Raw genomic sequence first — 27,971 nt, 5'->3', positions numbered from 1 at the left:
TTGCTGAGCTCAGGGAACCATTTCTCACCTTACCACTGAGAGTGACCAAGGAATGACAGAGCCGTTGGCTGCTGGAGAGCTCTGATGAGCTGCTTTCAGGCTTTATTGATTTGTCAGCTTGTGATGGTGGCACAGCACAGCAAGGGTCAGCAGCTCAGCATCATGTCCTGGCACAGCAGAGCCAGCCCACAGAGCTGGTGCCACACCACAAAGTGCAGGCAGCATAGCGCAGGGCAGACCCGGCACAGGCACAGCATCAGCATGGGCACAGCACCTGCAGGGGCACAACACCAGCATAGGCACAGCACCGGCAGAGGCACAGTACCAGCACGGGCACAGCACCTGCATGGGCACAACACCCACATGGGCACAGCACCAGCATCTGCACAAGACTGGCAAAGGCACAGCACCGGCACAGGCACAGCACTGGCACAGCCACAGCACCAGCACGGGCACAACACCTGCACAGGCACAGCACCAGCACGAGCACAACACCTGCACGGGCACAGCATCAGCATGGGCACACCACCAGCACAGACACAGCACCAGCACAGGCACAGCACTGGCACGGGCACAGTACCAGCACTGGCACAACACCCACAACAGGATAGAGCTGGTTTCACACGACACAGTGTGAGCAGCATAGAGCAATGGAGCAGCACTGCCTGGCTTTTGCAACACTAATCACCAACTGAACCCACTGTGTGCAGCACCTGAGGTGGTTGCCCCTTTCTCCAGGCTAATGACTGAAGTTCCAACCACCACAGGAGAAACAGGGAAGGCAGAGCCATCAGGGGTTTTCCCCTTAAGGTGCCATGAGACTTTAGAAGGCCATAAGACAAACTGGGGAATGACAAAGGTTATGTTCAGCACCAGTGAGGCTTCTGCTGCTCCAACCGATGGGTTTGGAATTCTGGACCTTCTTCTCATGCCAGCTCAAGTCCAGCTCACAAAGTCCTCTCTTTGGCTTACACTAAGGTCTGCAATTCTTCTGACCAGGCATCACAGTGCTGGGGAAGCCTGAATAAACTGGGAGAAGCTGGGTATAAAGAATGGAATGTAGCAGATGGGAAACTGCGCCTGAGATTTCCAAGCCTGTCCCTCTCCTCCCTTCTCCAAGTGCTCCCAGCCAGCAAAGAGGAAGAAGATAGCTTTGAGACCTGCAGTAACAAAAGCTTATCATTCCCAGAGGACAATGGATCACTTTGGGAGATTCTAGCAGCAGTTTTGCAACCAGAAGGGACTCCCCCACCTCACAACTCCCTTTGGCTTTGCTGCTTCAGGAGCAGGGACCAGGCCATGCTTCCTGCTTGGTCCCGAGCTCTCCTGATGCACAGGTGACTTGGTGTGTGCTGGTGACTCCTCCACTGGCTGTGATCACAGGCAGCTCAGGCGCACACCCCAGGGACTGCAGCAGCCCCCCTGTGTCCATCCGATGGCTGGGGGCCCCACGCTGCCCCCCTGCCCTGCTCCAGGGCCCCTCACAGCAGAGGAGAGCGGTACTTGTGGAAGGCATTTTCCAGGAAGTTTGCCAGCTTCTCACAGTCATCCTAAAGGAAAGGAAATAAAGGACATGGATGTCAGCAGATCCATGTGTACTGGCTACCCTGGACATCTTCCTGAAGTGATTCCATCCTGAGCCGCCAGCTTCACATCACGTCTTTCTATGGGAAGAGAACAGCTTGGAAGCACATCTGGAACATACTGCTAAGAATTATTACTAGCTTGGAGAAGAGAAGCTGCATGGAAACCTTGGAGCAGCTTCCAGTATCTGAGGGGGCTACAGGGATGCCACAGAGAGACTCTTCATCAGGGATGGTAGTGATAGGACAAGGGTTGATGGGTTCAAACTGGCACAGGGGAAGTTCAGGCTGGAGGTAAGGAAGAAGTTCTTGCCTGTGAGGGTGCTGAGGCACTGGCACAGGGTGCCCAGAGAAGTGGTAAATGCTTCATCCCTGGCAGTGTTCAAGGCCAGGCTGGAAAGAGCCTTGGGTCACACAGTTTAGTGTGAGGCGTCCCTGCCTATGGCAGGGGGTTGGAACTGGATGATTTTAAGGTTCTTTCCAACCCAAACCATTCTGTGATTATCCTATTTACTGGATAATACCAAATGGCCAATCAAGAATGGAGCCTTTCTCTGTGAGGTGCAAGAGAAAGGCAGAGAAGCAGAGAGTTCTCTGGAGCTTCAGAAGGAACAGAACAGCTCCAGCTTCTTTTGTTTAGTTCAGTTTAACTGACTGCTGCATCTAAAGTTACCTTCTATGATAATCTGGTTTGTAATATCCTCATTGCCAACAGACACACAAACTCATGTCACTTGTTGGGCTGGCAACTACTTTGCCCAGAAATCTCTTCCCTGTCCCCCTCAGGTGGCTTCTGATGTATCAGAATGTTCATTCCTTGAGAAAGGAATTCCTAAGATACGCAGTGATGTGTAAAGGATGCAAACCCCCCAATGCTCCCCTCGTGTCACAGAGGGGCTTGGAATCACCAGAAGTGAACCCAACAGCCTCACTCAAGTGCCAAATGCAGAAGCAGTTGTTTACTTGCTGCTCAGAAGCACCTTTTGGCATCACTGCTGCTAAATCCCTACTGTTCCTTTAGGGAAAAGATTGGGCTTTGAAAGCAAGATTTGGGAGGCTGCTGGTGGCTGCTGATAGAGCAACCATGGCCACAGGGAAACCAGAGCCAAGTGCTTCAGCCAGGCACAAGCAGCACAATTCCAAGGTAATTGACAAGGTATAAATCAGTTAAAACCATCCAAAGGAAAAGGTATTCGGTGCCTGTGGAGCAGGTCAGAGGGGGGAAGGGGTGTTAAATGGGGTTACCTCCTAAGAGAAAGCAAGCAGAAGGTAATTTCTACCAGGTGGAACGTGGACCTGTGTGAGGTACATTCTGCAGTACCAGGGAGCCCCAGCAGAGAAAGCCCCACGGTGTGTCAGTCCAGGTGTGCTCACACACCTCCTCACTCGGGGAAGCTACCCTTCCGTGTCCAGTGGAAGCATACAGCATGAGGAATTCTCCAGAACTTGGCCTAGCGAGGCACTAACTTGTACAAAAATGGCATTCTCTCCATGCTCTGGATGGTCCCAATGCCTGGACTGCCCTGAACTCCCTCGGGGAGGCAGAAAGCCCCAAACTGAGCTAAGAACACCAGGATAATTCCCCCGTGAGATGGGAGGTGGCTTCAGCTTCCCTTCCTTGGCTCTCCTCTGGTTCTCACCTTCACAATCACTGCCAGGCTGCTGTAAAAAGCCCTGCACCACATGGCCCCTCCAAACAGCAACCTGGAGTTGGGCATGAGCGAAGCATGGCGGGGGGAGGAGTGTCAGCTCACTGCAAGGAGCTGCCCCCTGCCACTGCTCCATGGGGAATGCCTGGAGGAGCAATGGGGGAGCAGTTCCTCCTCACAGGCATAAAGTGTCCCCTGGTCTGGGGACTGCAGTAGCATGGTGCATACCCGGCAGATGAGGAATGACACGGATGCTCACCTCGTGGATAAATCCATAATGCACCAGCTCCGTGGCCAAGTCCTTGGAGTTATCAGCTGCAGAGACAAGGAATGGTGAGAACATGAACATGCATCTCTTAGTTCCTCCTCTACCAGTAAAGTGCCCCAATCCCAACCCACAGACACCTTCAGGGCACACACTGTGCTCTTGTGGGTGGCTGAGTAACTGCTAAGTAACCCTGGGGCAGTGCACTGGAGCTGAACAAGGCTCTGGGCAGTAATATCCAGTCCCAGGTCACACAGAGCACACCAGCCTTGGCAATGTGTCACTTGGGGGGGGTTTTGGGTTGTTTTGGTTCATCATGAAGACGCCACTACCTGCAGGCAGTGAAACACGAGGGGCTGGTGAAGCAGCAACTCCCAAGCATTCATTTCCAAGCTTTATACTTTAGTTTTGCTGTAAGGCAAAGGAGCCACTCCAGCCACATGCTTCCAGAAGGCTCCTGCATCTTTCAGGCTGGAGCCTGCTGTGCTGGACCTACTCTGAGGAGAAGCATCTTTCGACAGAGGAGAGTCCACTTTCTCCTTTGGGAGGTGTGGTGCAGGTTAGGGTTAGGGCCAGCACCAGTGTTAGGAATGAGGGAAGGATTCATCAGAGCTGCCCCAGTAATCACACCCCACGTCCCAGGGTAAAGCGCAGGGTCCCCTCTTGGGCTTCTAATCACTCCTTCACTGTAGACTGCAGGTTATTACATGATCCAGATGCTGTAAGCTCAGGGTGTGAGTGGACAAGAACTGGTACTGGGCAGACACCAGGCTTTAGTCTGCTTTCCCAGCACAGGGAAAGACAATCTGGCTGCAAACACACTGTGTCTGCCACAACCTGACCACAGCCACCAGGCAGTGCTTCTGCATCCACACATGCAAGCAAACCTACTGGGCAGCAGGTCGTAGCTCAGCTGCCGATGCAGTCTGTCCTCCAGGATGAGCAGGAGAGTGAGCTGCAGGAAGAAGAGAGAGCTCTTTACTAACACCAGAGAAAGGGGCTGACTCCTCAGCAGCTGAGGCTGCTGCGGCTCTGGGCAGGCGGTGCCGGGACTGCCAACACGCTGGCATGGCTTTGGAAAGGTTGGTTGCGTGTCTTAGAGGAACGTTCTCTCATCAGTTAGAGCCCATCTGCCAGGGCAGAACTAGAGAGCAGCAGAGTTAAAAGGTGTCCAGGCACAGATGTCACCGTCTCCCCGTGCTGCAGCCAGAGGGAGCTGGTGGCTGCAGCCTTCTTCAGGCTGCTTTTATCGTAAAGGGACAGGAATAACGCGTGGATGCTGCAGCGAACTGGCGGAGACCAAACCTTCCCCTCTCAGATGCCAGAGGTGGGTGCAGAGAGCAGCAGGTCTTGCCCCAGAGCCTCATGTGGAATAAGAGATGAATACTTACGTGCCACTGGGTCTTGTCTTCATTCAGCTCCATGTTACATTGCATTTGCACCACCTAGGAGAGGCCAAAATGAACATCAGCTTGGACACGGTCCCTCAACCTGCCCCCACCTGTTTCACTTCTGCTCTCCCAGCACGATTTGCACATTCCTCCTGTAACCCTTCAGTTCCAGCCTCCAGCCTGACCTCCCGCTGCTGCCCACGCTCCTCCATGCAGGGGAAGCAGCTGAGGGTTGATGTAGTCCAGGATCAGCCACAAGCCGTGGCCTCGGCTGACAGAGGCAGGTGAGAGCCTGTGTGAGCTCTGGGGAGACTTTACGACCAGGAGGAATTCTTCTGCTTCCCCGTAAAGCTCTGCCCACCCTTGGTTAGGGTTTGACATTGCCCTTGCTCATGGCCTCATGGAGATGCCCAACCTCCAAACCAGACAAAAAAAGCAAACCCAAAATATTGAATATTGTTAAAATGAATTTGGGTTTTCTCTGGGAAGCCCCACGTTGCATCCTATTTATATCAGCTTCAAGCTCCTAAGAAGGAACAAGGCCAGCTTCAAGCTGGAGCAGCTTCAAGTTCCCATGCAAATGGCTCACACCAGAAGTTGTGTTGTCTGGCAAAGGAAAGGCAGAGAGCATGGAATTGGTGAGCCCAAAAAGCCAGGAATCAACAGCCCAGTTTTGCACAGAGTTTAACAGGGTTTCATTTAGAATCCTCCAGGAGTTACACGCTTACTCCTTCATCTGGCCCAGTGCCTCCCTACTGCAGCTCCTCCCTGTGACAAACAGCCCTGGGCATTAGCTCCCAGCCAGGAATCTCGCTGTCTTCTGACCATCTCCAGGCCATCCAGTGTTCAGGAAGAGCCTGTGCTCAAGGTGGGTGCCCTGTCCCTACACTGCGTGACACCAACCTATCTGGCCATAGGCTCCTTCACCTACTGAACTACACTGAAGTGTGCAGCCCCTTGCAGACACCGCCAAAGAAAAAGCTGGGGACGTTGGGAGCATCACTGCCACCTGATCCTCACCTCTCTACTGATGCCTGTGATCAAGGCATCATTTAGGTGGGAAGGGACATATATAGTCCCAGCTTCTGCTCAAAATAAGACAAACTGAATTCAGACCAGGCGCTTTAGAGCTCTGCCTGGCTGGGGCTTGAAAACCTCCAAGGAGATCCCATAACCTCTCCAAGCCCCTGGTCCACTGAGAAAGAATCCCTTGGATCGTCCAGCATCCATATTCCAGTGCCTCTTAGGACAGACAGAATCTGCATTGCAGCTAACCCCTTTGGGATGAGCAGGTTTTCATGACATGGAACCTCAGTGCTCCTGGGGTCACCAGTCCCAGCATAAAGCGGGTGAAACCAAGGTGACCATTTGGTCAGACCATGGACTCAAGAACCTTCCTTGGGGCAGGAGGTGAAAAAGTAGCTTGGAACACGCACAGGGAGGGGAAAAGGCACCGCAGCAGCTTCACGTTTCCATCTCCCTCACGTGTCTGACTCATCCCCTCAGCGCTTGCTAAAAATAAGCCCTGAGCAGAGTGAGTGGAGCACAAGCTGAGTGCTCTGAATGCTGATTCTTGGGTGGGGATGAAGAACCCAGCACTGGTGTGCTTCCTAGAGGGAGGCATTGCACGGGATCATGCAGGAACAAGAATGAGGTTTAGCCCCATAAAGTATTTTTAACATGAATCCAATATGAGTATCAAATCACATCCATATCGTCCGTGGTAACATGAAGGCAGTTCCATGGGAGATCAATGACGAATGACTGGAATTCTACAGGGAAATACCCATATGGGGAATACCAGGTACCAGATGGGTTTTTAACGGAGGTGCGTCCAGACCAAGGAGCTCCTCAGCCCTCAGCACATTCCAGGAGACAGAAGCCACTGACAGAAGTGCCTGAGCTCTGCTCTGAGGATGGTGCCAACCACCGTGTCCCCCATACACACCTCAGCAAAGGGCAAGCACCAGGTCCTGCCCCTGGCAAGGCCACAGGCTGGGATGGCCTGGCTGCAAGAAAGGCTCCGGGGTCATGGTGGGCAGGATGTGAGCTGCAGCATGCTTCAGCAGCACAGACGGCCACCAGCATCCTGGGGCACAGCCAGGATGCTGAGGGACATAATCACTCCCCTCCTCAGCACTTGCTAAATTCCATCAAGGACTGCATCTGATTCTGGGCCTCCAGAACAAGCAGCACATTGACAATAAGCTCATGTTCAGTGGAAGGCCATCACAATGATGCTGGCCTGGACTGCTGCCTTCTGAGAAGAGGCTGAGGGCACTGGGTTTGTTCTGCCTGTGGAAGGGAAAGTGTTGGGGGATGAACCAGCAGTGTGCCCACGAGGCGTTACACTGCAGCACTGAACTGCTCAGTGCTGGGTTACACCATGGTGCTGGATGGCTTCACTCCTGCTCAGCACCCTCACAGGTTTGGGCTGGGATGGAGTTCATTCTCTTCACAATAGCTACGATGGGGCTGTGTTTTGGAACTGTGCTGGACATAGAGATGTCTTCCTTATTGCTGAGCAGAGCTTAGACAGAGCCAAGGCCTTTTCTGCCTCTCAACCCCCAGTGAGCAGGCTGGAGGTGCATAAGGAGTTGGAGGGGACATAGCTGACACAAACTGACCTCAGGGATATCCTGGACCATGGGACATCATGCTCAACATGGAACACTGGGAGAAGGAAGGGGGGTTTTGGGGTGATGGTGATTGTGTCACTGTGACACGTGGTGCAGCCCGGCTGCCCTCGGGTGGCTGAACTGCTGCGACGGGAAGTGCTGAATGAATTCCTTGTTTTCCTTTGCTCACGCGGCAGCTCCTGCTCTGCCCATTGAACTGTCCTGATCCCAGCCCACAACTGTCCCACTTTTCCAGTTCTCTTCCCCAGTTCCAGTGTCGGGTGAGGGAGCAGCTGCCTGGGCCCAGCCACCGCCTTGGTTAAACCAGGACATGTTGTGCTGGTCCTTCCGTGCCAGGCTTCCCCTGCTCTCCTCAGGGCCCATAAACCCACTTGCAGTGACCAAAGCACATAGTACCCTGTGCCACGGGGCTCCTGGGGAGGAAGGAAGGCAGAGCAAAGAACTGAAGGCAATGGGGCTGCTCCAGAAGGGCTTGAGTAAAATGGACCTCACTGGCTCCAGCCAAAGGGATGTCACAGTCCTGGGCAGCCAGCACAAGAACAGCTCTACAGCTCTCACCCAGCTGGAGTTCAGTGTATGGCTAAAGGGAGATGTTCCTGCCATAGGCTCAGGAGTGGAGACTGTCCACATCATCCCAGTGGAGAATCCAGCCCCAGCTGGATCTGACCTTACCTTCCTGGTCTCCACATCAAAGGGCTCTGGGGTGGGAGTCTTGGCTTTCTGAGGGTCCTCCTGGGGCTGGGAGAGGGCACGCGGGAGGGCATGGGGTCTGGAAACAGCGAAGTTCATCAGGGGGTAAATCCCATTCCTGGTGCAGACACAGAGGGAGGACAGAGATGAGCCCTCTCAAAGGTGAGCTGTGGAATGCCATGGCCCAGAGCAGGGATCTGCACCCATGGAGTGGCACAGCTGGCAGAGAGCAGGGCACAGAGCTCCCCTCACCCTGTGCTGCAGCCCAAGTCTGCTCAGTCCCAGGGGAAGCACAGAGGGAATCACCACAACCAAGCACTGCTGGGCCGATGGGATGGACCCGGACCCTGGCTCTGTGCTGCCCAGGGAGCTGTGGGCAGGAAGCTGCTGGGGATCAGAGGTGGGCAGACACAGGCCCGGGGGCCCAGCAGCACCTTCAACCCACCTGACATCCTCTAGGAACTTGTCAAGTTCAAGGAAGGAAACCTCCGAGTACCTGGGAGGGAAAGAGGATGGAAGGTGATGGGGGAGGCAGGAGAAAAGAGCAGTGGGAAGGATTCCTGTGCCATCACACCAGCACCACCAGCACCATCAGTTCCGGGCTCACGCCACGGCTGCTCTGACTTCCCCCTCCTCACCTCCACTGCGCTCCGGGCCGACCCTCTCTCCGAATCTCTGCCATTACCATATTCAGGTCCAGGTCCTTTATCTTCTCCTCCACCACGTTCTCTGGCATAAGGTCTAGGGAAAAGGCAGCGAGTGGCTGTCAGATGAGGGTCCCAGGCCTGCTCTGTGGGGCAGGGAGGGCCCCTGCTCACTCACACTGGTTGTTGATGAAGCAATGAGCTGCCAGCAGCTTGAGGGAGTGGACCTCAAAGAGCACCCGGTGGAAGAGCAGGTTATGTGCGGTAGGTCGCTTGTCTGGGTTGAGGGTCAAGCATGACAGGATGAACTCCTGCAGGTCACAGCAAAGGCATAAACTGAGGCAGATCAGGACATTCCCACTGCTGCCAGTGTCAGCTCTGGCTCACGCCCAGGCTTCCTGGGAAGCAGAATGGAGCAAAGCCTGCCCCTCCTGCAAGCTCCCGGCTGGGGCCTGCCCTCAGCTGGCCATGGCTACTCAGGACAGACAGCGAGCAAGGAAAGGCCAGAAGAAAGATGACAGGATGGGAACCAACACAACCTGAACCCCCACACACACAGCCTGACCACACACACACACAAAGCCTGACCCACACATACAGCCTGGCTCACACACGCATAAAGCCTGACCCACACACACGCATTCAGTGCCCGACATTCCAGACACCAGCCGAGGGGACATTCACCTCCAGGAGGGATCCCTGACTCACAGGCAGGTCCCTGAAGCTCAGCCTCTGCACTCACCCGCATGTTGGGATCATCCAAGGAATGCCGTGCCCGCATGATGGCCTCCTCCGAGACCCGTGTGTCCCCATTGGTCTGGATCTCCAGCACGGCCATCTGGGGAGGGAGCAAGTGCAGCCGCGTCTGCCCATGGCCAAGCCCTGAGACAGTCTTGAACAGCTTCCCAAAGGGACATCCCCCAGCTGGTGGCATCTCTGGAACTCCTCACAGGACACAGCCCGGATGGGGTCTGGACCTACTGGGTCGCAGACCTCCCTAGCGCACCCCGGACACTGTGTCTCTGCTCACAGCTTGCTCCCTGGCACAGGGCAGAGTAGGGACAATGCAGACAGCACCAACACCCCACAGCCTGCCCTGGTTGTGTCCTGCAGCCAGCCCTGGGGGATCCTAACACCAGAGGGACCTGGAGCTGCTGGAGCGAAGCCAGAGGAGGCCATGGAGATGCTGCAAGGGCTGGAGCAGCTCTGCCCTGGAGCCAGGCTGAGAGAGCTGGGCTGGGGCAGCCTGGAGAAGAGAAGGCTCCTTAAGGGGAAACCTCAGAGCAGCTCCAGTGCCTAAAGGGGCTGCAGGAAACCTGGAGAGGGGCTTTGAACAGGGGCCTGTAGGGACAGGACAAGGGGAATGGCTTTAATCTGCCAGAGGGGAGACTGAGATGAGCTCTTAGGCAGAAGCTCTTCCCTGTGAGGGTGCTGAGGCGCTGGCACAGGGTGCCCAGAGAAGCTGTGGCTGCCCCATCCCTGGCAGTGTTCAAGGCCAGGTTGGACACAGGGGCTTGGAGCACCCTGCTCCAGTGGAAGGGGTCCCTGCCCGTGGCAGGTGTTGGGACTGGATGAGCTTTAAGTCCCCTTCAACCCACAGCATTCCATGGTTCTATGGAGCTGCACGGCCTGCCCCTGCCCTTTCCCAGGGCTGTCACAGCCTGAGGAGGAAGAGGAGGCAACAGCCAAGCCCAGCAGAGCTCAGCCCATGCCGCACCTGGGGCAGGGGGGGCCACAGCCTCAGAACATCTTCTGCTGACCCCAGCAGTGATGTCTCCACAGCTGCCAGGAGTTCCCAGCTCACACTGAGGTTTGAGACTCCTTGGGAAGCTCCAGGCTCCCTCACTCCTGGCCTATAAACCAGGCAGGGTAGATCCTGCTCCGTACCTCCAGTGCGCACATCCCGAAGGAGAAGATGTCCACAGCCGTCCCATCCGTCTTTTCTGCAGAACCAAAGCAGAACCACATCAGCCCAGATCTTTGGGACACCCAGACCCTGCACCCAGACTCACACCTATATCCAGACCCACACCTAAACCCCACATCCAGACCCCACACCCAGACCCTGCACCCAGACCCCACACCCAGACCCCATACCCAGACCCCGTACCCATACCCCGCACCCAGACCCCCCAGCCAGACCCCGCACCCAGACTCAGACCTGCATCCTGAGCCCTCACCAGAGCCTGCATCCAGAGCCTCCACTAAGATCCTGCATCCAGACCCCACACCCAAACCTGAACCCAGACCCAAACCTGCACCCAGAGCGTGCACCAGACCCTGCATCCAGACCCCGCATCCAGACCCCGCATCCAGACCTTGCACCCAGACCTGCAACCAAACCCGCACCCAGACCCAGACCTGCACCCAGACCCTGCACCCACACCCAGAGCTGCACTCACGGCCATATTCTGGCGGGAAGAAGTGGAGGTTGCGCAGCTCCTCCCTCTCGATCCTGATGGGGCTCCGCAGGTCATCCGGGAGAGCTGCTCAGGGAGGAGAAACCTTGAGTAACCCCCCCTGCTGCGGGGACTCTGCAGAGCTGCGGGCGTGGGGGTGCTTGGGGCACCAGGGATGGAGTCCACTGAGAACAGCCTGGCCCCATCCTCCTGCACCTGCCTTGGAGACCCTGCTCTGCACTGATGGATCCCTCCCAGGCTGCTCTGCTCCAGGCTCAATAGGCCCAGCTCCCACAGCCTCTTCTCAACAAAGAGATGCTCCAGAGCCCCAAGCATCCTTGTGGCCCTGCACTGGACACTCACCAGCAGTTCCTTGTCTTTCTTGTGCTGAGGAGGCCAGAACTGGCCACTGCTCCTGCCTATGCAGACCATGCTGGGACACTCACTCCTCCAGGAGACCCCTCTGCTCCCAGGACAATTCCCCGAGGAACAAACGTTCCCCTCCCACCCCCCACCTGCAGAGCTCACAGGAAGAAGATGGACCCAGGGATGAGACCAATGTGCTGGGGAGGTGACAGAGGGACACTCACCATTGGCAAACACCCTGTGCCAGACTGGGGTCCGTGCCGATTCCGAAGCAGATGAGTGAATGAGGCACGGAGCAGAGGACACAAAGAGAAGAAAAGGTAACTCCAAGCTTCGCATGCATGATGCTCCAAGGAGCCCTGCAGCTCTCACCTCCTCTGCCCTCCCGGAACCCCCCCAGCACACTCCTACACATCTCCCTGCATCCCACCTCCCGCATCCCACAGCTTCCTTTTGCTGACTCTACCCCTCCTCAGCACCTGGAGCCGCAGGAATGTCCCACCTGAGCCGATCTTTATGAGGCCATTGTGCTGGATGAAGATAGTGTCACTGGTGAGGTTGCCATGGATGATGGGCGGCTCACAAGAGTGCAGGAAGCTGAGAAGCACAGAGCTGCCCTCAGGACATGGCCAGTGCCCAGCCCCATGGGAAGCAGGACAACAGCAATGCCAAAGCTTACCTGAGAGCAGACAGGATCTGGGTGCACCAGCGCTTCCAGGCCTAGAGCAGAGATCAGAGCCCTCCATCAGACCAGATGCCCATCGGAGTGCAGGAGCCAGAGCAGGACATTCCCACCTGCCTACCAGAGGCTGGGGAGATGTGCCCTACACCAGCCCTGAGGAGACTGGTACCAAAGATGAGGCACACGACAACAGTCTCCTTCCCAACCCCTGCTCAAAGAGCACCATTAAAGCTGAGAGCCCATCCCCAGCACAGAGCTCCCCTGAACCGCCAAACTCCAGTGGGAGCATGGATACAGGAGGCAAAGCTCATTGTGGTTGTGGGTTCCATGCACACAGTCCAGGTGGTGCCTGAATGCAGCGACATGACACTGAGCCCAAACTTCATGGCAGGGCTTGCAAGGGCCCCCCAAACAGTCACCCAGCGTCTGAGATGAGACCTGCTTGAACCCACTGTCAGACCCACACTGGGTGAATTTGCTGGTGAAACTGGTCCCTTCAACCCGAGCAGTAATCCAGGCACACCCCCACTGTCCTTCACTGAGGGTGCTGGAGATGGTGGCCCCCAAAGCATGATGCAGCCCCAGGAGCATAAGCATCACTGCAGCAGCAGGATCCACTTCTGGGCTGCCCCGGGGAAGTTCTGCTCTTGCTCCAGCCCTCACCAAAATGCCACCTCCCTCCAGCAGAGTGCCTGGGTAACTCAGGGAGCACCATTTACACTTGTCCTGCCTTACAAGAGATCACAGAACCTCTGCCTGTGGCTACAGAGCTGCCCATTCCTCCTGGGACACCCCGTGTGTGCTCCCAGGAACCAACCCTGGCGTTCATGGCCTTGTGGTTCTTCTTGGTTTTCTTCAGGAACTGCTTCAGGCTCCCTGAGGACACGTATTCTGTGATGAAGATGACCTGGGAGGGAAGAGAGGCATCAGCTTCCCAGCCTCCTGCCCAGCAGCAGTGTCCCGGAGGATGGGAGTCCTGTGGAGTGGAGTGAGGAACAGAGCCAGGATCCCCATCCCCACCTGCTGACATCCCCCCCCAGCCTGGGGAACACCCCCCAGATCTCCCTACCCGTGCCTTCGAGTCTTTCACATCCAGCCAGTACTTGTGAAGCTTCACAATGTTGGGGTGATCCACAAGCACCAGCTGCTCAAACATGGTCTTGATCTTCTCCTGCAAACAGAGAGGGGACAAGGGAGGTGGCAGGTCCTGGGACATGCAGGACACCTCCAAGAGCAAGGGAGCCTGGGCTGGAGAGGAGGCTGTGCCCATGGCTTTGGGGTACAGAGGACACATGGAGCTGTCTCTGGGAGGAAAGCCCAGGGAGGGCAGAAGCACAGTGCCTGGCACTGCCCCCAGGCAGGTTCTGAGGGGTGGGCGCAGGCCCTGCTGGGTGGGGATGTCTCACCTCGTGCGCTTTGAAGGCCTTCTTGTCAGTGAAGAGCAGCTCGTTCCACACCACCTCCACACCCTCCTCCGTGTCCATGGCCAAGAAGGTGCTCTGGATGCCAGGCATGTTCCCCTGGTTCACCTGCAGGGCACAGGGAGGTGGGAAACTGCCACAGCCCTGCCTGCAGCTCCCGGCCCCCCTGGGGAACGTGCTGCATGGGCACGGGTGAGGACTTCAGGCCATGGCAGGACCTGGCCAGGAGATGTGGAGGAGCTGCCTCCCTGCCCTGCCCTGGGGACCTGCCTTGAGGAGCTCAGACCCCCTTTCTCCAGGACACAAGGGCACCGGAGACAGCCAGCATTGTGGAGCACTTCCCATTCCAGCCCTCTCGACTCCCGTAGCCCAGTGAGAATCCAGCAGTGGCAGTGACCCGCTGGCCCCACTCCTGCTCACCAATGGGGACATCACATGGACCCCACTTCCCAGCAGCCATGATGGGGCAACCCACACCCATGGCTGGTGCTCACACTCGTGTTGGACAGAGCAAAGTAGAAGGTCCAGATGATCCAAAGCCATAACATCATCTCTTTAAACATCCTGAGGAGACAGGGAGCAGCCTCCGTGCCCTGGGCTCTGTCTGTCTCAGGATCCTGAGGAGAGCAGTTCCATGGCCATCACCTCCATAGGCCACATCCAGCACACACACAGCAGCAGCATCCCTGTTCCTGTGCTGAGACCATCCAGGACCACCCTGTCCCAGCTCCAGCCTAGGGCAAACCTGCTCTAAAGGCTTCTGACAGGAGCTCAGCAGCACAGAGACACTCCAGGACCAGGGGTCCTGCACCCCAGGAGCGGTGTCTGCTGCATCCACTCTTCTCAGTGGTGCCAGCAACAGGATGAGGAGCAGTGGCCAGAAACTGACCCACGAGAAGCTTCACCTCAACATGACAAGGGTAGAGCAGCTGAGCCCTGAGATAGGCTGCCCAGGGGTTGGAGGTGGGGTCTGAAGCCACCCCAAAGCCACTATGGACCCGCTCCGGTGTGCCCTGCTCTGGATAGCTTTGCCTGGGCAGAGGGGATGGAGGAACTCCAGAGGCTGCTTCCAGCCCTGGCAGTTCCAGGGTTCTGTGACTGCAACTCCCCCTGTTCCTACAGGCGCAGGGAAAGGGACAGGCTGTGGTTGTCCCTCCCAGTGGCAGCCTGCGCAGAGGTTTCCAGCCCCTTTTCCCAGCTGGGATGGTTCTGCTGGTGCTGGGGCAGGTCCCCAGGACCTGTGGGACGAGGCCGGCCGGGCCCTGATGCAGGACACAGAGCTCCTCTGTCACTTGTGCTCTGCGCTCACAGCTCCACGTGCAGTGCATGGAGCCCACACGGCCAGCAGCGATGTGCCAGCACCACAGCCATGCCGGCGGCTCCTCCCAGCGCAGCCCAGCAGCCTCCCAGTGCAACTGCAGACAGCACAGGAGCACCCGGCCCCTGCTTGGCCGCAGTGAAACCCATGGGCATGCCCAAGGCGCTGGTGCTGCTGGTGGAAGCAGGGGTGGGCTGTAGGAGGAGGGGCTGGAAAGTGCCCCATGGAAAGGGAGCTGGGTGTACTGACTGACGGACATGACCCAGCCTGTGCCCTGGCAGGCAAGAAGCCACCACATCCTGGACTGTACCAGCACCAGCGCAGCAGTGCGGCAGCAGGGCCACGGTAGGGATTGTGCCCCTGCACTGGGCACTGGAGAGGCGGCACCTTGAATCCTATGTTCAGATCTGGGCCCCTTCTGCAAGAGAGACATTGAGGTGCTGGAGCAGGGCCAGAGAAGGGCAATGGAGCTGGTGCAGAGCCTGGAGCACAGTGTGATGGGGAAGGGCTGAGGGACCTGGGGGGTTCACATGGAGAAGAGAAGGCTCAGGGGGGACCTGATCGCTCCCTACAACTGCCTGACAGGAAGATGGAGCCAGGAGGGGCTGGGCTCTGCTCCCAAGGAACAAGGGATGGGACAAGAGGAAATGGGCTCAAGCTGCACCAGGGCAGGTCTAGATGGAGCTGAGGAACAATTCCTGCCCCAAAGGGTGCTCGGGCATTGGAACAGGCTGCCCAGGGCAGGGCTGCATTCACTGTCCCTGGAAGCATTCACACACCATAGAGACGAGGCTCGGTGCCATGGGTTAGTGGTGGCCTTGGCAAGGCTGGGAACGGTTGGACCAGATGAGCTTAAAGGGCTTTTCCAACCTGACTGATTCTGTGATTCCCTGGTTCTCTGGCTCTGTGATTCTTGGCCAGAGGGAGTGGAGCATCTCCCTTATGAGGAAAGGCTGAGGGAGCTGGGTCTCTATAGTTTGGAGAAGAGGAGACTGCGGGGGGACCTTATTAGTGTATATAAATATATAAAGGGGGAGTGTCATGAGGATGGAGCCAGGCTCTTCTCAATGGCAAACTATGATAAGACAAGGGGTAATGGGTATAAACTGGAACACAAGAGGTTCCACTTAAACTTGAGAAGAAACTTCTTCTCAGTGAGGGTGACAGAACACTGGAACAGGCTGCCCAGGGAGGTTGTGGAGTCTCCTTCTCTGGAGACATTCAAAACCCGCCTGGACACATTCCTGTGTAATCTTATCTAGGTGTTCCTGCTCTGGCAGGGGGATTGGACTAGATGATCTTTTGAGGTCCCTTCCAATCTCTAACATACTGTGATACTGTGTGATACTGTGAGCTCTCGGCAGCTGGGACCAGGTTGAGGCAGGTCCTGGTGCAGGCTGTGCAGGAGGAGCAAGCGCCACTGCCCCAAGGGGCTCCGCTGGTCTCAACGCTCTCTGTGGAGCTGCTGCTCCCCTTCTCCCCAGAACACCATTGGAAAATCAGCTCATGTCTGGAAGAAACACCCGGTCCTGAAAGCAGTGGTTGGCCACAGAGCCGAGAACCACAGAACTACAGACTGGTTTGTGTTGGAAGGGACCTTAAAGCTCCTCCAGCTCCAACCCCTGCCACGGGCAGGGACCCCTTCCACTGGAGCAGGGTGCGCCAAGCCCCTGTGTCCAACCTGGCCTTGAACACTGCCAGGGATGGGGCAGCCACAGCTTCTCTGGGCACCCTGCTCCAATGAGTCAAATGCAGAGCTCAGACCCAAAGAACCTTTGGGTTGCCACAAGGCCACCCTGGAGCCAGAGCTCGGCACAGGGGTAACTGGTGCCTGGGGTAGGCACAGTTGGCCTCAACACCTCCGGTGCCAGCTCCTCCTCTGCCTCCTTGCAGGGCCACAGTGCTCCTGCATGCAGATCCCCAGCAGGACGCGGCCTGCAGGGCCGCCGCACCCTGTGCTCCCATCCCCACACCTAGGTGCTCACTGCAACAGCCATGCTGAGCGGGACCATCCGCCTGCCCATGACCCACCGCACCGGCCAGGGTTGTCCTGCCACAGCCTCCCACCTCTGAACCACCTCCTCTCTGACCCTGAAGCTGCACCCTGGTGCTTACAGCTGCAGACAGTGATCTGCTGGGATCCGGGAGGCTCTGCTGTGTGTTGAGGAGCATCAGGCAGGCCACAGGGGAGGAAACGTTCCCTGCTCATGCAGACACGAACGTGCTCAGACTTGTGCTGCACTGACCAGAAAAGTGACACTGACCTCTGAGGCTGCATAAATAAATGCTGCATTATAATCCCAGAGGTGACTGGGGACAAAAGGAACTGGCCACAGGTCACCTTGGTCCTCTCAGGCCTTTCAGGGGTTCCCAGAAGCTCCGTGTGCTGCTAATGGCGGCCCCATGTGGAACAGGCAAAGCTCCAGAGCTCCTTGATTCCAGAAAGCCCTTGGCAGGTGCTGAGGCAGCCTGGAGGGATCACTGGGAACACGAGGAGAAGGTTCACAGAAGATCAGATTGCAGCTTACAATCAATTGCTCCCTTTTGAACTGCTCCCATCGACCAGGACTGAAACACTCCACAGAAAAAGGCTTAGTGGTGGTGTTCTGGGGCCTGGGGAGAGCTGCTGTCAGACAAGGCAGGCATGGGATGGACAGCACTGGGCAGGCATTTGTGCTGCCACCAGCATTTACTCCTGATCTGGAGGAGAAAATAAGGACAAGGTGGTTGCCACCCTCCTCCAGTCACTCTGGGAGACTGGGAAAAGGCAAGGCTATGGTGTCTTGGTCCTCTCTTCTCCCTGGACTCAGGACAAGCACATCTGGAACCATCTCCCATCCTGCTGCCCTCCTGCAAGCTCCATAGCACTCTCCAATCCATCCGGACCCCCAGCCACCCATGGGACCAAGCACTGCACCCAGGCACCCTCCCATGCCCAAGCAGCCATCTCACATCCTCATCCCCAGCAGGGATGCATTCCTCTCCTGTCAGAGGAGAAGCACCAGTGCAGCTCCAACCCCTGTGAGGAGGCCGGTTCCTGCCTGCAGGTTCTTGACCCAAACACTTGGCTGAAGTTCACAGCGTGGTCCCCAGGGCAGCCCGGCAGGCAGAGCCTCAGCCCTTCCCTGAGCAATGCTGAGCAGCTGCAGGGCCACGTCCCCAGCCCTGGCTCCCTGGAACCATCAGTGCCACTGAGCAAACACAGACCCCGCCTAGAGCCCCGGGTTCAGGTCGAGCCCCTCGCTGCACAGAGCATGGCTGATCTGGAGGTCACCCAAAAAGGAGGGAAAGGCACCGAGAAAGCTCCTCTGCCTCTTGGCAGGGGCTGGAAGGCAAGGCAAAGGGCAGGCAGGAGCTGAGCAGGTGCACACTGACTCTCAGACCCCATTCCTACAGGGGTAGGAATTCCTACTCTGCCCACACAGGGCTGTGAGATGCAAAGAGAGGGAAACAGTGAGTTTCCTTCTCACACCCTGAACCCAGGGGCTTTGGACAAGGGCCTGTAGGGGCAGGACAAGGGGAATGGCTTTAACCTGCCAGAGGGGAGACTGAGATGAGCTCTTAGGCAGAAGCTCTTCCCTGTGAGGGTGCTGAGGCGCTGGCACAGGGTGCCCAGAGAAGCTGTGGCTGCCCCATCCCTGGCAGTGCTCAAGGCCAGGTTGGACACAGGGGCTTGGAGCAAGCTGCTCCAGTGGAAGGGGTCCCTGCCCGTGGCAGGGGTTGGAGCTGGAGGAGCTTTAAGGTCCCTTCCCACCCAAACCATTCCATGGCTCCACAATAACCATGCCTAAAAGACTGTATTGCAAAACCACAGAAGGGCCACCAGGAGACTCTTGACCAGGGTGGATTATACACCACGAGCTGACCCAGAGCTTCCATGCATCCAGAGGCTGGAAGGAAGAGATCCAAACCTCATCAGGGATTTTCTGGACTGGTGCTGAGCCAGGGACCAAGGGAAAGATGAAGTTTTGGGAATCATAGGCACATGACCAGGCATGAAAGCAAGTGAGCTGTCAGCACTCTGGATGTGTCCTGTCCACAAGGGAGCACAGGAGGGTTCAGTTCCTGAGCCACTGCCCAGCTCCCACCAGCGCAGGGGGCACAAGGGGACACACAGCCCATGCAGGGCGCCTGCACCACAGGCTGCAGCAACCCCTTAGCACCCGCTGCCTGCTCAGGCTGTGGATTCATCCCTGGTCACCACACCGAGTGCTGTGCACAGCCCTGGGGACACAGGGTCTGGACAGAACCGGTGCTGCTTCAGGACACGCGGCAAAGCCAGAGACACCTGATGGGGAGCCAAGCAAGGACTGCAGGGGAGTCTCACCAGAGCAGAGGGGGAGAATCCCCTCCCTGACCTGCTGCTCATGCTGTGGGGACGCAGCCCAGCACACAGGGGCGTTTGGCACACTGTGTATGTGCCACACAGTGATGCTCGCTGTGCGCAGTTCACCTGACTCCTCATGACACCGGGACATTATCCCTTTGGCACTGGGCACTGGCAGGATTTGTGGGGTCACAAGGCTGAGCAGGGAACACGTTGTGCCTGGGAGAGCATTTCACGGAGTAAATCCCGACTCTGCTCCGGTGTCTCATGAGTTGGGTGACAGTAAAGGCTGTGTCTGGGCTTCTCCAGGGCTTGTGTTCAGATTACAGATTGCACCGAGGTGCTGCACAGGACATGCCTTGGGCAGCAGAGACTGTCAGAGCAATGTGTGCGGGCAGCAGAGACAGAGCACGGTGTCTCTGCAGGGACTCCACTTCCAGGCACTGACCAAAGCCAGGATCCTCTTTGCCTGCTCCAAACCATGTGTCCCTGCCCTGAAGGAGGCTGTGCTCCTCTTGCCACCACCCTGTGCTAACATAGAACCAAGGAGGAGTTTGGGTTGGAGGAAGCTTAAAGCTTCTCCAGCTCCAACCCCTGCCCCGGGCAGGGACCCCTTCCACTGGAGCAGGGTGCTCCAAGCCCCTGTGTCCAACCTGGCCTTGAACACTGCCAGGGATGGGGCAGCCACAGCTTCTCTGGGCACCCTGGGCCAGCGCCTCAGCACTCTCACAGGGAAGAGCTTCTGCCTAAGAGCTCATCTCAGTCTCCCCTCTGGCAGGTTAAAGCCATTCCCCTTGTCCTGTCCCTACAGGCCCTTGTCCCAAGCCCCTCTCCAGGTTTCCTGTAGCCCCTTTAGGCACTGAGAGCTGCGCTAAGGTCTCTCCTCTCCAGCTGAACCACCCCAGCTCTCTCTTGCCAGGACAGGGGTGGCTGCTGCAACATGGAAACAACTTCACAAAATGTACAAGGAAACAGCAAAGTGCCTCCTTCAGCCTGCCAAGGGGCAGGGACAGCCCAAGGCAGCTCCAGGCAGAGCCCCCTTGTCCCGGCCCAGCAGCAGCCCCGCCCCGAGGGTTCCGGAGCAACCTACTCCTGTGCCTGGCCGGGCTGCAGCTCACGGCAGGTACAGCAGGGCTCTGACAGCAGATAGGGGAGCCCCCCCATCCTGCTCTCCATAGCCCACAGCACCAGCTCGACCCTACAGCACCTGTGAGTGCGGCAGAGGCATCCGCAGTGCCAGACGGACCTGCTCCCTCCGCAGGGTCCTGTTACACAGCAGGCAGGTGAAGGCAACCCATGAGTCTGAAAATGTTTTGATTCCAGTGAAGCGTTTGATCCTGCTGCACAAAACCAGCTTCTCATCGCTTATCCAGAGCAGGACAGCCCCAGCCAGTAGTGCAGAGACAGGAGGGGATGGCACGGGCTCTGCTGCACTCTGGTATGGAGTGAGGCAGGTTGAAGTGATGCATTCGCATCGCAGGAGATCTCTCAGCCCAGCACCCACTTCATTCAGCCCCCTTCCATGAACTCCCTCTATCCCTTCTCAGCAGATCCTGCCTGTCAGCAGCAACAGGGAGGTCACTAATACCTGCAGACAGGAGAGGACCTAGACTGGCCTCCTCAGATGCACATCCACCAGCCAGCATGTCCCCTCTGCCCAGGAGAGGCAGGGCTGGAATCTTCCCCTTCCATTCCATACCCAGGGCTACCCTTCCCTTTTGCCTGGCGGCTGCCAGAGCAAACACTGCAATCCCTGTTCTCCTGCCCCTGCTGAGAACAAGGGACACCACAGTATTTTTCCACTGCCTAGATAAGAGCCAGGAGCGACCCTGTGCGCCTCAGGCAATGCAAGGGGTGGTGTGTCCCGCAGGCAATGCAAGGAGTGGTGTGTCCTGGGTACAGTCACACACACCTGGGCTGGCAACATGCCGGACCCAGGGAGGTGTTTGCTTTACCCCCAGGCACTGCACAGCCCAAGGAGGACACATGAGCCCAAGAGCTGAGCACAGCCCAGCCCCAGCACGACACACCTCGGAGATGCACTGGAGCATTGCTGAGGCACAAAGCCCGGCTGGGGAGAGGGGCTGGAGCCTGAGGAGCAGGACTTGGGGTGTTGGGTGAGGAGAAGCTCCTCATGAGCCGTTTCAGGGAGTGCTTGAGCCCAGAACCCCCCCGTGTGCTGGGTGCAGTCCAGAGCGTGAGCAGCAGCTCAGGGAGGGGATCCTGCCCCTCTGCTGTGGGAAGGGGAGACCTGAATGCTTTTAAGGAGCTTTAAGGTCCTTCCAACACAAACCAGTCCGGGATTCTATGAGATGGGACGCAAAAGGTACACAAACCTGCATGACTCAGACAAGATCTGGCCACTGCGAATCAAAATGCCTGCATGCGAAAACCAGTGAAAGGGCAACAAAATCATGGTTAAAAACAGGAAAGGGAAGAAATCATGGAAAACACTGGCAATTGCAATGCTTCTCTGCAAAGTCTATTTTGGAAGGAGCACAGAAGGAGCAGCCTGGGAGCTGCTGGGCTGCATGGATTTGGGACACGTGGAGAAGCTGGAGCTTCATACAGCACCTTAGGAGATCACTAAGAAGTGCAGAAGCTGGGAACAGCAAGGCATTCTTGTGAAGAATATGAATGAATGGAATAAAAGAGCATGTCAGTGCCTGAAAAAGGGCACGTTTCTGCACTAACCTTTCATCTGGGCTCGCAACTCCTCCCTCCTCAGCAGCCAGAACAAGGCAGAGGATTGTTGTGACCCGTTAAGATCATAAAGGATTAAAGGATCCTTGAAACAGAGAACACAGCACAGAGAAAGCGAATCCTGCTCATGGCCCACATGAACTGGAAGGTTAATAGTGAGGACACTAAACTCAACATGCAAAGTCCTATTTGGTGCCAGACCCACAGCATACACCCTGAGAAGGTCTTGGCTACCTGCTTCCAGCAACGTTTCTCCATGGGGAGTTTTGCCCCCTTACTTGAGAGCATTTCATCCTGCTCTTGCAACTAAAACCTCCATTAGAACCATGCGAGAGGCCCCACAGCCCATTTGGAGCATGGAGCGAAGCCTCTCCATAGGAACCTGTCTGCTCAGCAGGTTGATAAACAGCAGCATCCCGGGCACTGAAACAGCAGCAAACCCAAGCCAGAAACCCAGCAAGGGGCAGAGGAAAGCAGATTCAGAGAAGGGAAGGAGCCAGGTCCTTCCGCGGATCCTGTGTGCACTGGGAAAGCTCCTCAGCACAGTGCCCGGAGCCGATCTCCTGGGAGCACTGGTAACAAAGCAGCCTTTAAAAATAACCCTGATGGCAAATATGAAATAGCGGGCTGCTTTCCAGAGACTCCAGCCCGAGCTGCCCAGCCCCACCATGCACTGAACACAGCCTGAACACAGTCAGCACCTAATCCAGGGATCCTGCACCTCCCACAGCCAGATGCTGAGATTATTTCTCGGTCTTGTTCTGACTGGTGGGAACCTGTAGCAGCACTTCCAAATCCCCCCCCTTGCAGGTTCTTTAATTAATATCTTTAATTTCTTTACATCCTGTACATCCTGCTTCAGTATTTCTGTTACAGTTTCCCTTTTCACCTTCTTTCATCCTGCTGGATTTAGAAGCTTAAGCTCTGTTCAAGGGCTCTGCATCAATACACACTCAGGCATTCACCCTTTCACTAAAGCAGGTGACCAAAAGGGGAGCAATGAAGTAATATCAGTGAAAACCAACTGTAAACTTCAATCCTGAGAACCACAGCAAGCACAGGCTCTGATCCTACAGGAAAGAGCCCTGGGGAATGCCAAAGGCAGTCTGGATCAAGTATCTACCAGTCATAACAGTCCCTTTTCCTAATAAAGGGTTTGCTAAAGCAAAGCAGTGTGGATAGAACCAGTTTGATCTCAGTAGCGAGGGGCTGGGGTTCATTCAGGAGCCTGTATTCCACAAGGAAAGTTGTAAAACCTTGAACACAAGCAGTAAACCAGGTTTATCCTTCCTTACTACTCTTACTCTACAGGGTGGGTAGAAAAAATAAATGAAGTCATCAAACCCACGCCGTAAAACACATATCTTCCTACATGGAAAAGTCGACAGCAGCAGCATTCCTTTGCTCCACTTCCACACTAATGACAGGGACAGGAATGGAAGAGGCAGAATAGGGTATGTGCTGACACCAAACACAAGGTCTCTAAAGGATTCACGTGACTGTTTCTCCACATATGTTGTGGAGATGCTGTAAGTGCTTTATGCTCTGAAGGCTGGAGCCAGGCTGAGAGAGCAGGGCTGCTTCAGCCTGGAGAAGAGAAGGCTCCTTAAGGGGAGACCTTAGAGCAGCTCCAGTGCCTAAAGGGACTCCAGGAAACCTGGAGAGGGCTTTGGACAAGGGCCTGTAAGAACAGGACAAGGGGAATGGCTTTAACCTGCCAGAGGGGAGATTGAGATGAGCTCTTAGGCAGAAGCTCTTCCTCGTGAGGGTGCTGAGGCGCTGGCACAGGGTGCCCAGGGAAGCTGTGGCTGCCCCATCCCTGGCAGTGTTCAAGGCCAGGTCGGATGGGGCTTGGAGCAAGCTGCTCTAGTGGCAGGTGTCCCTGCCCGTGGCAGGAGGTTGGAACTGGATGAGCGTTAAGGTCCCTCCAACCCAAACCAGTCTGGGATTCAGTGATTTCCTGGCAATCCCTAACTCTTTTATCCACAATGAATTTGGGCATCATAAACAGGCAAAGGAATCTGTGGAGGGAAATGTCTTCTCTGGCGGGCACCACCAGACACAGCCCAGCATTAAGATCACAGCACCGTTTAGCTATACCTGTAGTAATGCACAGTGGGGTCATGTGAAAACAAAGGCTCAGTCCCTGTGTGACAAGGACCCTATCGACAGCTCATGGACAGCAAATGGTGTTTTCCTTCCTGATACATAAGCATCTATGAATTTGTAACAAATGAACCTCTTACACAAAACTTCCTTCACTTTGCAACTCAGGCAGCTCTGCCACTTCCTTGTTCAAGCTCATGTGCATTTTGTCTCAGCCGCATTACAGATCCTGAGCCCTGAAAGGGACCTGCACAGGCTGGAGAGGTGCAAACCTCCTGGAGTTCAACCAGGCCAAGGGGAAGGTCCTGCCCCTGGCTGCGGGCAACCCAGCACAGACCCAGGCTGGGGGAGACGGGCTGGAGCAGCCTAAGGAGCAGGACTTGGGTGTTGGGTGAGAAGAAGCTCCCCATGATCCAGCTTCAGTGAGCGCTTGAGCCAGAACTCCCCCCATGTGCTGGGCTGCATCTCCAGAGCATGAGCAGCAGCTCAGGGAGGGGATCCTGCCCCTCTGCTGCACGCTGGAGAGCCCCCCTCCTGCGTCCAGCTCTGAGGCAAGAGCACCAGAGGGACGTGAAGCTGCTGCAGCAAGTCCAGAGGAGGCCACAGAGATGCTGCAAGGGCTGGAGCAGCTCTGCTCTGGAGCCAGGCTGCGAGCTGGGCTGGTTCAGCCTCGAGAAGAGAAGGCTCCTTAAAGGGAGACCTTAGAGCAGCTTCTGTATTTCTCTAACAGGTTATTGGGATCTCAGCAAAGGCCAGACTGGACAAACAGCCTAAATCATGGGCAGCCTCCAGCCAGACCTGTGAACTCTGGTCAATAACAGGTGACAGTGGGAAGATAAAGGGCCCTTGGATGGACCCCTTTGCCTCTCAAGAGCTGACAGTGCCTGTGATGTCTGCGTGATGACAGTGTCTGTCAGCATGGTCCCACCCCTGCCTGCGGTCAGGATTCACCCGCTGACTGATACCTATTCCTGGGTGCCCTGGCGGGGATGGGAAGGCTGGTCCCGCTTTTGGGGGTGAGGGACAGTGCACTGATACAGCATACACGTCCAGAGGAGGGAGGTCAGGGGGTGACAATGATAGGATGCTGCAAAACCCTTCTGGACAGGCTGCTGGAGCCCCTGGGCTGGGAAGATAAACTGAAAGGGTCCAAACGCCGTGTCTGGAGCAGAGGAACCGGGTTCTGCAGCCAAGGAGCCCTGCGATTCCTACTCCGCACCGCGTCAGGAACGGGCCCGCGGGAGCTTCCAGGATTTGTCTCCACGCTGGCTCCGGCACCGCACCGGCTGGTCCCGCGGGTACCGGGGCCTCCGCAAGCCCGGGATAGCCCCGCTCCTCGGGGACCGGACCGGCTCCCCCCGCACCGGGGCACGATCAGTCCCAGTTCCCCGCACCAGGCTTCCCGCACCGGAGCACGATCAGTCCCGGTTCCCCGCACCGCGGCTCCCACACCGGGCTCCCCTCACCAAGATCCCGCACCGTAGCAAGATCAGTCCCGGTTCCCCGCACCGAGGCTCCCGCACCGGTCACGCCGCGCCACGGGCCGCCCCCGGAGGCTCTCCCCACCCCTTCCAGCAGCTCCGCACCGGCCTCCGGCCGCGGCCATTGCCCCGGTCCCGGTCCCAGCCCCAACCCCGGCCCCAGCCGCAGCTCCGTCCCCGGCGAGGGGCAGCGCTCGGTGCCCCGCAGGCCCCGGCAGCAGCCGCAGCAGCGGCACGTCGGGTCGAACCTGCTCGCGGCGCTTGTGCCAGCGGCCGCAGGGACTCTCCTCCAGCACCTCGCTCTCCTCCTCGCTCTCCTCCTCCTTCTCCTGCGACAGACGCGCCTCCGGATCCGCCACCGCCATCCCGAGCCGAGCAGAACCGAGCCGAGCCGCTCCGCACCGCTCCCAGCTACGGTCTGACAGCGCCGCTCCCGCTCCTGGCCCCGTCCCTCCCCGCTCCGGACGTGCGGCCGCGCACGCCCCGCCCCGGTACCGGGACACCCCGCCCCGACCCGCCGGGAGGAGCCCCGAGCGCCGGGGTCGGGACAGCGGCGGGGGCCGGGGAAAGGTAGAGGAGCAGCGATAGGGACGCTCCCCCGCACCTGCCGGGTGCCCCCCGCACGGATCTGGCCCGCGGTGGAGAGAAATGGGGTTCGTCCTGCAGCGCTGAAGCCCCAGTGTTGGTGCTGGTGTTAGTGCTGCTGCTGGTGCTGGTGCTGCACCCCAGGCAGGAGGAACTCACAGACCTCCCCTGCCCAGCCAGTTCACCCCAAAACAGCCCCAGCAGCTCCCAGCAAGGAGCCTCGCTGATATTTTCGTTCCTCTGTCAACTCTCTGGCTCCTTTGATGGTTTTGCTCCTCTTTCTGGCTAGCTCTGGCTGCTTTTAGCACGTTCATTACTTGTTCCAGCGCCTCCGTGACGTGCCGGTGCCTGACGGTTGTTTTGGGACATGTTCTTTCCCTCCAAGCCTGTTACTGCTTTTAGCCTGTGGTTAACCAGGATGGACCATGGTGCGGTGGCTGCTGGATGAGGAGGCACCGATGGAGGGATCACACACTGCATCCTGCTCCCTAAAACACAGAATAAAGGACAGCAGCCATTTCCTTGTGTGGGCCACCACTGCGTGCTGCCTGGAGGCAACAGCCATCTCCAGCACCCCCTACTGTACCCCCCTGCTGCCAGTCCATAAGCCAGGTACCCCACAGTGACCTCGTGCTGGGCCTGCCAGGCAGGACCTGTAGGAAGGTAAAGTACTGGTTCTTATCAAAGTGAAAGGCAAAGGTTTGGCTGGGAATCATGGAAACCTGAAATGGTTTGGGTTGGAAGAGACCTTAAAACTCATTCAGTTCCAACACTGCCACGAACAGGGACACCTTCAACTACAGCAGGTTGCTGGAGGAGCTTTAAGGTCCCTTCCAACACGAACTAGTCTGGGATTCTATGAGACACACAAAAACCCCACAGTTCATACTCTGCTGTGACATTTACTCTGCAGGAACCCCTCCCTTGCAAGATGGCAGGCAGGGGAATTGCCTCAAAATGAGGTGACAAAAGTACATATTATAAACTAAGTCAATGACTATGGTGACGAGTTGCTGGAGATGTTTGGCAGATGGTGAATGTCAAATGGGCACAGCTTGTCCCATGGTAACTGGGCAGAATCGGTGCCAGGTCCAGCTTTCCAACAGCTCTTCAGCAATCCTGGAGGGATGAACAGGGAGCTGCAGTTGACTGATGACACCAGTCTTGAGGACAGTCACCTCCAAAGAGCCACAGAGGCTCTGGTGACACAGGATGGTCACAAGCAGGGACAAGGTTTCACATGAACCTCGATGTGCAGGTCAGAGCTGGGGACATACAGAGCAAGAGCCTGTGAGTGGCATGGGGAGAGCGCACAGGATGTCACACGTGTCACCATGTCACACAGATCAGTAGCTGGGATACCTGATGAGGCCAGTGCCACATGGAGGAATTAATTGCCACAGGGTGTTCACAGTGGCCAAGAAAGAAAAGGGTTTTAAAAGCCATTAGGCAGATCTGTGGGAGAAGAATTGATCTGGGCTGTTAAAGGCAGCCGCAGCCAAGGCCTCTGGCTCCAGAGGGCTCCAGCTTTTCAAAGCTTTTTTCAAAGCTTTTCAAAGCTGGGAGGCTGCAACTGAAGAAATACAGGTTCTTGTGCTCCTCCTCTTGGGATGTACTGTCAGCAGCTTGCAAAGCTGGAACGCAGGGATGTGCAGGGCTCAGCCTGACCTGGAGGAGCTGCTCTCACACTGCTCCCTGTTTCTGGGCAGGAAGCACCTTTGG

The 27,971-nt window shown here is 56.9% G+C and overlaps 1 protein-coding gene across 4 annotated transcripts; it reads right to left on the bottom strand.

Annotated features, from left to right (window-relative positions):
• Positions 1 to 77: 77 nt before the first annotated feature.
• Positions 78 to 26,137, bottom strand: NRBP2 (nuclear receptor binding protein 2). 4 transcript variants are annotated; one of them, XM_080610091.1, is made up of 19 exons: positions 25,913 to 26,013; positions 22,069 to 22,162; positions 13,715 to 13,837; positions 13,378 to 13,479; positions 13,126 to 13,284; positions 12,306 to 12,346; positions 12,129 to 12,223; positions 11,851 to 11,874; positions 11,264 to 11,347; positions 10,749 to 10,804; positions 9,604 to 9,699; positions 9,040 to 9,172; positions 8,856 to 8,958; positions 8,663 to 8,713; positions 8,200 to 8,335; positions 4,889 to 4,942; positions 4,389 to 4,452; positions 3,492 to 3,547; positions 78 to 1,550 (listed from the first exon to the last, which is right to left on the bottom strand). In XM_080610091.1, exons 3-19 carry the CDS (start codon positions 13,820 to 13,822, stop codon positions 1,482 to 1,484), a joined length of 1,431 nt encoding a protein of 476 aa, XP_080466217.1. In that variant the 5' UTR covers positions 13,823 to 13,837; positions 22,069 to 22,162; positions 25,913 to 26,013; the 3' UTR covers positions 78 to 1,481. The 4 variants fall into 4 exon arrangements, with proteins under 4 accessions (XP_080466217.1, XP_080466215.1, XP_080466214.1 ...); XM_080610089.1 differs by lacking the exon at positions 22,069 to 22,162 and having other exon boundaries at positions 25,961 to 26,137; XM_080610088.1 differs by lacking the exon at positions 22,069 to 22,162 and having other exon boundaries at positions 25,913 to 26,135.
• Between the last annotated feature and the right edge of the window lie 1,834 nt (positions 26,138 to 27,971).

This window comes from Psittacula echo (genome assembly GCF_963264785.1).
Source record: "Psittacula echo genome assembly, chromosome: 2".
Classification (NCBI taxonomy): Eukaryota; Metazoa; Chordata; class Aves; order Psittaciformes; family Psittacidae; genus Psittacula; species Psittacula echo.
Note: the sequence above shows the minus strand (reverse complement) of the source record. Positions and strands in the feature narration are given on the sequence as shown.

Excerpts from the sequence above, each read along its gene's own strand:
- NRBP2 (XM_080610088.1), bottom strand. The coding sequence starts at position 26,029 with ATGGCGGTGGCGGATCCGGAGGCGCGTCTGTCGCAGGAGAAGGAGGAG. Across the intron at positions 10,805-11,263 it reads CTTCCCGCCAGAATATGGCC|AAAAGACGGATGGGACGGCT; the intron begins GTGAGTGCAGCT and ends TTGGTTCTGCAG. Across the intron at positions 8,959-9,039 it reads TTGCTTCATCAACAACCAGT|ACCTTATGCCAGAGAACGTG; the intron begins GTGAGTGAGCAG and ends CCTTTTCCCTAG.